Source organism: Leptonotus elevatus, chromosome 1 (assembly GCF_054856555.1).
Source record: "Leptonotus elevatus isolate MCC_2025b chromosome 1, RoL_Lele_1.0, whole genome shotgun sequence".
Lineage (NCBI taxonomy): Eukaryota > Metazoa > Chordata > Actinopteri > Syngnathiformes > Syngnathidae > Leptonotus > Leptonotus elevatus.
Window position 1 is genome coordinate 54,742,540 of NC_141239.1, and position 11,117 is coordinate 54,753,656.

The 11,117-nt window shown below is 39.9% G+C and overlaps 1 protein-coding gene across 2 annotated transcripts; it reads right to left on the bottom strand.

The window, feature by feature from the left end:
- Nucleotides 1–977: 977 nt before the first annotated feature.
- Nucleotides 978–10,174, bottom strand: LOC147184674 (actin-related protein 2/3 complex subunit 1A-A). 2 transcript variants are annotated; one of them, XM_086070360.1, is made up of 10 exons: nucleotides 10,042–10,174; nucleotides 9,381–9,500; nucleotides 8,495–8,599; nucleotides 6,695–6,917; nucleotides 6,497–6,604; nucleotides 5,773–5,979; nucleotides 4,552–4,627; nucleotides 2,079–2,269; nucleotides 1,730–1,817; nucleotides 978–1,158 (listed from the first exon to the last, which is right to left on the bottom strand). In XM_086070360.1, the coding sequence occupies exons 2-10, from the start codon at nucleotides 9,442–9,444 to the stop codon at nucleotides 1,153–1,155; spliced, it is 1,068 nt and encodes a 355-aa protein (XP_085926486.1). In that variant the 5' UTR covers nucleotides 9,445–9,500; nucleotides 10,042–10,174; the 3' UTR covers nucleotides 978–1,152. The 2 variants fall into 2 exon arrangements, with proteins under 2 accessions (XP_085926486.1, XP_085926487.1); XM_086070361.1 differs by lacking the exon at nucleotides 5,773–5,979.
- Nucleotides 10,175–11,117: the final 943 nt, after the last annotated feature.

Here is an 11,117-nt window from a genome sequence, read left to right on the forward strand (position 1 = left end):
ACCTCCCATTCGAGTATAAGTAGTTGTTTTTTATGTACTGGGCTTGCATACCTTTCAACTATGCCATTCTTCCATCCAGACTTCTGACATACCCACCATGTGTAACCTGGAAATTTGTGTGCAGCCACCAAAGATGCGTGACTCACTGAATTCTGAGGCTGACTGTAAATCAGGGAGCATAGAGTTTTCCTGAGACTTTAGAATGTCACTGGAAATTATGGCATACTTTGAATATGAGAATACCTTCTGTAGCGGATGTGTCGTCAGTGAGAGATGTGCACCGCTTTGTCTTATGCACTTTGAAGGAGAGCATGTGTTTTTTAATCTGTATTAAACGAAGCCAGTAAAATAATTTAATCAAAATGCTGTGCTTATGACTGAATGCATGTTTGGAGGTCCATCAATAAAAAAAAAAGAAAAGTTTCAATATCTAATACGATTACAATAACTTGTTCGATACCAGTTTTTTTCAGACCGAAACCAACTCAACTCTTGAGTTATGCATATTTCCCCAAATTAATATATATATATATATATATATTCTGTTGGCATGAAGTGGATCCTCGTGCTCCCAGAGATAATAAAAAAAAAGTTCCCTAGCGGCTGTTACCAATATTCTTTATCAATATGATACAATATTTTGATGCTTAGCATAGTCTGCTGTATGTCGCCGTGCTGACATGTTATGGAGGTGAAGCTAAAAACTGCAAACTCCCCTTTATTTAAGACATCACTGACTTTTCTGAGTGGCTAACCTTTGGGTGCTATTTTGGCACACTGTACATTTGATTGCTTACTATAAAGAACAGAAAGCAATCAAATTTAAGGCCTTCTTTCTGGCTCGGGAGAGTGCTGAAGACATGTAACCGTGCATGGGCCTCATTCAAGTGATCTTTAAAGTTCTTTAATGACCGTACCGTACTGTGGCTTGAGTTGAGGTTGAATCTAATCATAGAGAAAAGGTTATATGACATCCATTTATTTCAATGGCATTTTATTGAAAAAATGGCTGTGACAGTATTTTCCCGATAACCAAAATGAATTATGTCACTTTCATTGTGGTCATTTGCAGATAGATTTTTGTCAACAGCAGAGGATTCTCACAAATTTTGATTGGTGGAACCAGACCGATGACAAGCAGCCTGCTGCGCCTCAGTGCTATAAAAAAAAACAAAAAAAACAAATTAGAATCCATCTCATTTGGGTGATGACAGTAATAAATTGATGTCACTACGGTCATAACTGCAGACAATCAAGTAAAAAAATAACAAAATGTATATTCCTCAATCAATGTAAAACTACAAATAAAGTTGGGCAGGAATGGTCGACAGGTGATTTGAAATTCTGTACAAATCATGATTTTCCTAAATGTAATAACACAGTACCATAACAAAAAAAAAAGGAATTCCAGGCACTTTCAGAACCCAATTGATTTATTACAATGCTTAAACATATTCTTGGAAAGCATTGGAAAGGTTTCACTGGTCTTGGTAAAGTCATATAACACGCTAACACACTACTCATCTACAGCGTGTACACATTACCTATTGATATCCCTTGTTTCATTTGACTTGGTGATCATTTTCTATTATCAGTTCATTCATATTTTGTCCTTTTTGGTGTAGTGAGCATTGTGTTATGTAACGAACAGAAAGCTGTCCATTGTTTGAATGCATACAAACATTTTACTTTTCTTTATTCTTTGTTTTAATAGCATTTTGCCACATACCTTAAAATCCCACATGACCATGGCTCCATCCAGTCCCACACTGCTGTACTTCTCCACTTTAGCAGTTCCCTTAACAGCACACAACTGCCTACAGGACACAAGAGATGTGCGCAAAACAAATGTGGATGGGGAGTACATACATAGACAGAAGTCCACAAGAAGTCATTATAGCAGAATTATAATACTATATGTGGTGATTACATGTAGTATAATTCTAATAATATACAGTACATATACTGTATGCGGATAAGCATAAGCATATTGATACACTATGTTCAAATCAAAATGAAAAATGTTTTATTGTTTTTAAGTCAATGTTAGTGAAGTGGGAAACAGCAATTCCCCTTACGTGATGCTGTTCTGATGAAGGGTGCCCAACTCATTGCTGTCTTCATCAGTAGCCCTCTTATCCAGGTTACGGAAGTGCTGCATGGCTGAAATGCCACTTTTGGAAGATTGCTTGGGAATGTCGAGCTTCTTTACAAATCCCAGAGAGCCTGGTGCCTTATAGGTGAACTGGTAGGGGCAACAGTCATGACCCTGAGAAACATAAATGGGTGTTAAAGAAATACCATATCATAGAAATATGGTGTTAAAATAACAGCTATTGTGTTAATAACATACTTTGTAAGAAGAACATGTATTACAGGTATGTTAAGTGTTTGTTGTTCAGTGCCTATTTAGATATTTTGCAGGAAATTCAGTTATTTCAAGTTCAGTTCAATTTGCTTTGTACATGCCTTTACCCTGTTAAACGTGACCTCTGTTACTATTTGCACAGCGTTACTGTACTATATCAGCTGACTGTTGTTTGTGATTACGCACCAAACAACAGTGTACACGTTACGTATTGACGCCACTTGTTTTATTTGACCTGGTTATCGTTTTCTATTGTCAGCGGACCACCGTCACCACACCTCCATTGTTGAGGAGTTTGACTAGCTCTGGCCATAAGGTAGCTGTGCCTGATGTGGCGGAAATCTCAGAATCCGTTGTTGGACGCCAGCAGTAAGGGATGCCATCAAGCTGAAGAAGGAATCCTATCAGGCCTTTCTGGCAAATAGAACTCCAGAGACAGCTGTTGGGTACCGGGTGACTAAGTGGAAAGCAGCTTCAGTGGTTGCCAGGCAAAACTCGGGAGGAGTTTGGTAACACATGGAAAGCGACTTCCGAATGGCTTAGAGAAAATTTTAGTCCACCATCCGGCTTCTCAGGAGGGGGAAGCACTGAACTACTAACACTCTGTAGAGTTGGGATGGTGTGCTGCTGACCTCGACTCGAGATGTTGTGAGTCAGTGGGGAGAATACGTCAATGACCTCCTCAATTCCACTGATGCCTTCCTTTAAGGAAGCAGAGTCTGGGGATCTCTGAGGTGGGCTCAAGGTGGTTAAAAAACTCTTTGGTCGCTAAAAATCTCCTTGGTGGCAAAGCCCCGTGGGTGAATCAGATCTGCCTGAAGTTCCTGAAGGTTCTGGATGTTGTGGGGCTGTCCTGGTGGAAACGTGTCTACCACATTGCATAGACATCCAGGATGGTACCTCTGGATTGTGGACTGGAGTGTGTGCTCCAACTGAGCCTCCGTTGCCAAGTCAGATCTTGGATTCAGGAGGACCATTGGGGTTTTCGTCCTGGCTGTGGAACAGTGGACCAACTCTACACTCTCGGCAGGGTCCTTGAGGGTGTATGGGAGTTCCCCACCCAATCTAAACTTGGAGAAGGCACTTGATTATGTCCCTCTTGGAGTTCTGTGCTGGGCACTTTGGCAATACGGTGTACTGAACCCCCTGATATGGGCTGTTCCATCCCCGTATGACAAGTGTCAAATGTTGGTCCGCATTGTCTGCAGATTTCGTGGCCTCAGCATTGCATCTCTGCTTTATGCAGATGATATGGTTGGATTCATCAAGCCACGATGTCCAACTCTTACTGAAGCCATTTAGTGTTAAGCAATTGGGATGAAAATCACAGACTCCAAATCTGAGACCATGGTCCTCAGTCAGAAAAATATGGAGTGCCCTCTCCAGGTTCCAGGTCGGGGATGAGATCCCAAGTGGAGGAGTTCAAGTATCTTGGGGTCTGGTTCACAAGTGAGGGGAGAATGAAGCGCGTGATAGGCGGACTGGTGTAGTATCTGCAGTGAAGTGGACTCTGTATGGGTCCACCGTGGTAAAGAGGCAGTTGAGCCAGAGGGCAAATCTCTCGATTTAGCAGTCTATCTCCGTTTCTAGTACCCTCACCTATGATAACAAGCTGTGGCTCATGACCAAAATAAAAAGATCCCTGCGATACAAGTGGCCAAAATAAGTTTCCTAAGCAGGGTCTCCCTTAGCGACATCATGAGAAGTTTGGTCATCAGAGAATAGCTCAGAGTAGAGCTGCTGCTCCTCCGCATCGAGAGGGGCCAGATGAGGTGCTTAGGGAAAAGCTGGACAAAGTGGCTGAGGAAAGCCAGAGCCTCCACGACCCGACCTTGGATAAAGGGAAGAAAATGGATGGATGGATCTGTGCGTCACATGCACATGCATGAGTGGATAATCTCCAAACACAAATTACCCCAGAATTAGCAGTGAAGTTTTGTTGAGACCAACTTCCTGCTGAAAACCAAGGCACTGAGATTTTCACACTGTGAATTTAGTTAAAAGAGGCAACAATAAAAAGCTCAAACAAGCTGAAAGAAACTGCACAGTGGGTGTAATTGCCTTATCAACCAACTTTCGGTCAAAAGGCTATTATATATAACACACACACACGCACACACGCACCCCCCCCCCCCCCCCCCCCCCCACACACACACACATGCACATGGAAGGTGAATAATTACCGCAGCAACAATCTCAGTTGGGCTGACATACAGGATGCTGGTCAGTGGAAGACTGTCAATGGTCAGCTGTGTTGCCCTGGACAAACAAAGTGATCACCAAATAACAGTATGTCAACAGACAAATGCAGTATGTTAGCTTCAAGTTTTCATATTTCTCATTTCTCTTTCCCCTTAACACTGATACAACAAAGATGTTGAAAATCCCGCAATCTTGTAAAAATCTTGAATTATGAAACCTTAAAAACATGCAGGACTCAGGCCCTCGAGGACCGGACATTGACACCACTGTAGTAGAGGGACTTGTGTGTCCCAATGATCCTAGGAACTAAGTTGTCTGGGGCTTTATGCAACTGGCAGGGTCACGGTAGGGGAATGGCTCCTGACAACTGTTTGTGCTTCTGCACTAAACAGTAGTTCAGAGTACCCATGCTATTTGGAGTCCTTGGAAGGGGTGCTGGAGAACGCTTCCACTGGGGACTCCCTTGTTCTGTAGGGGGACTTCTATACTCATGTGGGCAATGACAGTTAGACCTGTAATGGGGATGTTGAGAGGCTTATGAAGTGGCTAGGGAGAGTGAAGTCTGGGCTTCAACTTGCTTAAGATTGCGGCCCCCATGTCCTGATGTCAGATAAGCGGAAGACAATAAATGAATGAATGAATGAACGTACAACCAATATAATGTATTTAAATAAACTGTGTAATATACATTGCAATCATTGTGCATATGTGAGTGTACCACACAGATATTTTTATTACCATCTGTTGTTTAGGGGGTCATCAACATGGTGCCCATTGGCACCAGGTCATGTTCTAAAAATATCTAATGAGGTATAAGACATTGTGATTTTCTATAGTATTGTTGAAGAAGTCATCATTTATATAAACACATGCAAAGATTTAAAGAAATAAAAAAGAAACACATTTAGTGTCTACATAGATTAATGTTATTATTAATAACGACAAAAATAAAGGTCATTTCAGAAAATGTGTTATTTCAGAAGCATCACGAATATTATCATTAATAATGAAAAAGCATTTAAGGTAATTTGAGGTGTTATTTCACAAGTGTATTTATTATTTTAAGCAGATTACTGCCATCAGCTGTCCGTCAATGGAATAGCATAAACCACTCAGTTTACATTTCTCGTGGGGCTACAAGAAAATGTCATGGACCTATTTTATGTATCGATGCTGTGTCTCTTTATCTCAGTCGTACTTACTCCTTTCCCCGGGCAGCATCAGCTACAGAGATGCTGCTGTTGTGGGCCACCCAGGCCAGCTGGTCTCCACTAGGTGAGAAGGAGACACTGTGCACCCAGCCTCCACAGTCCTTATTCTCAAACATCAACTCTCCAAAAGGCATTTTGGCCCCCCAAGCTGTGGGTCCAGGCTTGTCCTCGATGTCCTTTATGTAGGCTGAGAAAATTCTTTTTTTTTTTTTTAAAGCCAAGCAGAAAGTTTCGAGGTAAATTACATTTTAATTTGGTGAGTTGGAAATGTTGAAGGTTATTTTTGATATATTTAATAAAATTATATTTTCACAACATTTTACAGTACATACAACAACTCCCATGCCGAAAATGATTTGTCTAAGTAAATAGTCTTTATCCATTGTTAAAAATGTTTTATGTTGATTAGAAAGCTGTCTGTCTGTACGGAATGATGTTTACATTTTAAGATGCAATAATACTATCTACACTCAAAATACTAGACACTCATAATCCATGCTCTGAATAATACTCAGCACCATGTCTGGTTGATGTTTTGTAAAAAACAAACAACAAAAAACAAACAAAAAACACCACCACCAACAAGAAGTCATTATTTTATCATTTGAGCACTGGTTTACTATTTCAGTTGAGCATATAGCCATATTTAAAACCTTGGAGTTTACTTAATAAGAGCACGTCCCTCCTACATAGGTCAATATGGAATAATATATACCTGCATTGGAGGTCTGCAGACCCAGCTGCCAAAAGAATATTATTGGGATGCCAATCCAGGCTTAGAATGGTGGAGCGAATGGGCTTTTTGATGTGCTTACTCAGCCACCTGTGGAAAGAATGCAAAAAGTTGTAAAAAATGTTTTAATTAAACTGAGAGAACTCAACAAAAGGTCAGTTTTTTCCATTTTGCTTTTACCAATCATTTTCCTTCTCAAAATAGCAGACAGAGATGAGTCGAGCTCCACTGCCCAAGGCAAACTTGTTTTCCAGAGGCGACCATTTTACACAGGTGGCTGCGCGGTTGATTCGCACGAGGACCAGCGTTGGTTTCCACGAGCCATCTTTGAGAGTCCACACGTAGGCATTGCGGTCAGAGGCACAGGTGACGATGCGGTTGGACTCAGGGGCCCAGTCAATGCCTGTGAACATGACGAGTTTCAATTCATGATATGAAGTTAAATTCCTAGAAGTCAATGCTTAATCTGTTGCTAGTGACAAGTTGACTGATGAACATTTAAGTTGGGTAGATATTGAAAATTCCTCCCAAAATATTTGCTGCTAAACGTTCCATTGTATTTCAATGCCTTTATTTCTCATGCATGAGAATATACAAATGTTTGTGTATTGAGTATGAACATGTTATACTTGTATGAAGACAGTCAATGTTAGAGTTTCATCTGGCTGAAGAAACAGTCAATAAATTGCTGAAAAAGCACTGGAGACAATTTGGTACAGTAAGATATTACAAGAGGGCGAGGCATAATCTAAAATTCTCATTCATGACACTGGCACATATTATTTATTTTACACTTCTGAAATCCCACCTCCAAAACCAATAATTCTTACATATGGTTTAATGGATATTTTGTTTGTGTTGTTTTTTGCTGTAAGTCAATTTCAGTCTTTCCATACATAAGACGTATTAATACATCATAAAAGTCATAGTCACCGCGTACATATGACGTATTTATACGTCATAAGTGTTTTTTTCATGCAAGAGTGTACAAGAGGGTCTGGCGCAGCTTCTGACTGGAGGATTAGGCTTGACTGCAATGTTATTAAAAACAAAATGGCCAGCAGGCAGCACCAAGTACAAGATCAGCAAGTATCATGTAACGATCTTGTTACAGAAGAGAAGGAGTAAATGTAGGTTGGGACTGGGAGTGTTGTCTGTCACTAGCGTGGTGTATTAGCGCGGAGGTAGCGGACAGGAAGTAGAAAATAAGCGAAAGGGAGAACAAAACAGTTAAACCTGGAGGATTGCTTTTTGGCACAAAAAAAAAGCATCCTCATCGCCTCATCAAAGAATGGCTTCGTTCGTCAAGCAAACGCAACAAGCAGCCATCGAATGATTACGGCTCGTTTCGTTGGTCACGTCGACCCGCGGACCACTGGATGCTGCGGCAGAGCTGGATTCAGACCAGCCAATTGTTTATTTTTACGTGCAATAAACTGTTATTTTGTTCTCAAAGCACTTTTTGGAATGTTGTTTTATAGCAGGAAGACCTTATTTCGATGTTTGAGCTGTCACAAAAGAAAAAAGTAGTAGCGTTAAAGTCAAAGTTGTGCTTGAAATATTTGTTTTACAAAAAGCTTTTTTTCTGTTTTTTTTTGCCAAGAATTGGAATTTGGACAAAACTTAGCTATATTTCTAACACTGATAACTAAAGAACGGAAACAGATAGAAATACAATTTTTTTCTGATAAAAGAAGAGCCTAATCTTTCTTTTCGTAGGTTCCATGCAATATAAAACAATAAACTGTGGGCCTTGCAAAATCAGTCAAAATCCAGTAAAACGGCTTGTATTGAAGGGGTTGATGCAATGAAAATGGCTGTGATTCAATGAGTTAAGTGTGAAAATATGCAAGTATTTTGCATCAATGACACACAATGCGACTTGGGAGAGGTAATTAATGAAAAATACAGGAACAAGATGTCGTTAAACATTTGAAGTTGAAGCCACCCTTCCCTCAGGCACTCTCAAGTGAGTTGTACCTGTGATACGGCCACTGTGCTCAGTCAGCTCATGGATCTTGATCCAGTCTCGGCCTTTCTTTTCATAAATGTTCACCACATTGTTGTTGGGGCTTACTGCAATCTCTGTATGGAAACAAATATTCACAACAGTTTTGTAATGTATTAATTTTCAAATGCATCAGTGGTAGGAATTCATTGTTACATGTGCCAAAGAAGGTTGAATTATACTCTAAAATCCAGTCATGGCCATACATTGCAACCTAATGGGATAATACAACCTTACATATCGTCGCCACTAAGTGAAAAACACTTATGTCCATTTCCCCGCCCTTTTTTTTCTTCCATTTTTATGTTTTTAGTTGAATGCAGACTAAAAAGAGAATAATTTTTTTTAAGTGTTTTTCACATAGCAACGACGGCATGTTAACCTATCAACCCATTTTATATAAGTCAAGCAGAATAATGGTTTGCTCATCTTGAGCCTATCTATCTACAACAACATTTTAGTAACTGCATCCTTCATTCACCTTCATTTTCACATCAAATATAGACACTAAATTGTTGTATCAGAAGTGGTGTAGTCAGTTAACTAGGAGTTTTTTTTTTGTAAAGTCTGTTGAACAGTGTATAAAACAAGACACAACAAAGCGCACAGCAGTGTTCACCAGTATACATCTGTGTTCCCATCAGTGAACCTCTTTAGTCCATTTGCTGTTTTTGTAATCAGATTCCTTGTGGTTCCACAGGCAGCATTAATGCAATTACGGGATAGAGAAAATGCATCAGTCTGTTGGCCCACCCAGTTTTGAAGCTATCGCAATTGTGCATGTCCACAAAGGTTTAATTTAGATGTATTTCCAATAGAAAGTACAAGTGTAAAAGTGGTTGACAGTGTTTCACCTACGTGTCCTGTCTTTATTCCAGGTGTGGCAAGAAAGTGGTTCCAGACCAAAACTGTAGCGTGACATGTCTGAACAAAGATGGGAGAAGCTTTTGGAATGTGGCTGCCAGCCCAGATGCTTTCCTGAGAATGAGATCAGGGAGGAGCACAGGGAGATACTTTGTTGTGAAAGGGAGAGAAAACAGCAACAACATGCACTTAATGTTTTTATCAATATCTTTTGGCACTCTTACAAGGCACCACAACTTAATATCACTTCCTCTGTGTACGCACTTGACATTTTGTCCTTTCTGAGAAGACTTGCCTGCTTTCTCTTCTTGTGAATAATTGTTTGAGATAATAATACACACCTTTTGAGGAGTGGCACATACTGTGCAAACAGGAGTTTGTGTTGCCTTTGCTAACTATACAACTTTGTCCTCACAGTGAACAAGAAAACTTGGATTATTTGTAATTGATTTGTTAGTCAAAGTGTCACTATATGGAAGGAGTATTCATTTTCAGTCTTCCTTAAGCAGGTAGAGGCAGAAGTAATTACAGTCACAAGCTCCAAGCAGAATACACTGCTAATGAATTTATTTTTCAGCGTTATGGATCAAATAACAAAAGCAAATAAGAAAACATATGAGCTGAGTGGATGTGAGAAAACAATGAAACAACTTACGTTTTGTGTAGTTCAGATGAGCAATGCAGTAGTTAGTAGCTGCATATATTCGTGGACTCTGGGCAGTCGACACGAATGGAGCTGAGCAGTTGGACTACAAGGAAGAGACTGTGTTATTACTGAAGGGAGTGAAAGAAAAGTGGGTGTGTCTGAGTGTCAGCGTTTAATGTTGAGGTAGCATCTCATATTGATAGAAAGACATTCACAACACTCCTACTAGTGGGGTACAGGTGCTATCATTTCAGATGTGTGTGTGTGTGTGTGTGTGTGTGTGTGTGTGTGTGTGTGTGTGTGTGTGTTTAATATTGTTGTCAATCCCAACAAAAACTTGAACCATCAAGTTTCAGAACTGCTAGACAGATATACTAATCATTTGCCACACTGCCCTACTCAATTAATTACCATAAATCTTAAAACCTACGTGAACATATTAATTTATTTCCAACGGTTTAATATCTTCATTTCATAGCATGTCTCTTGGCTCCCGAACTTAGTGTATGTTTGAATATTTTGTTTGTTTGTTGTTGGTCCAACCAGATTTGTGCTTCTATGTTGCCTTGTCAATTTAATCTGTCCAGTACATTAAATGCCAGAAATGCTGGCCCATGACAACAACTATAGCGCTGACTACGCAAAACAACTGCACTATGTGAGGAACAAAGAAGGGAGGAAAAATTAGCATAGCTGGTGATTATATTGTTAACTGTCAGCTATATTGTAGTGTAGAGGCTGTTTGGAGGTGATGTACTTAAGATAAAGTATTAAATGTTTTGTTGTTGTTTACTAATTACATTTTATATATGTCAAATCTCTCTCTCTCTCTCTCTCTCTCGCTCTCTCTCTCTCTCTCTCTCTCTCTCTCCCTCTCCTCTCTCTCTCTCTCTCTCTCTCTCTTTCTCTCTCTCTCTCTCTCTCTCTCTCTCTCTCTCTCTCTCTCTCTCTCTCTCTCTCTCTCTCTCTCTCTCTGTCATACCAAGCATAACTATATTTGTTTTTTGTATATATATTTTTTTAAATTGCAACGTGATATGATGGCAGCCTATTAAAAGGTGGATTAGGTAATTTAACCCTCACAA

Bases quoted from the DNA above. Each gene is read 5' to 3' on its own strand.
- LOC147184674 (XM_086070360.1), bottom strand. From the start codon at position 9,444: ATGTCACGCTACAGTTTTGGTCTGGAACCACTTTCTTGCCACACCTGG. The intron at 8,600-9,380 runs GTAGGTGAAACA...GTTTCCATACAG, and splicing joins CTGGAATAAAGACAGGACAC to AGATTGCAGTAAGCCCCAAC. The intron at 6,918-8,494 runs GTACAACTCACT...TCATGTTCACAG, and splicing joins GCACAGTGGCCGTATCACAG to GCATTGACTGGGCCCCTGAG.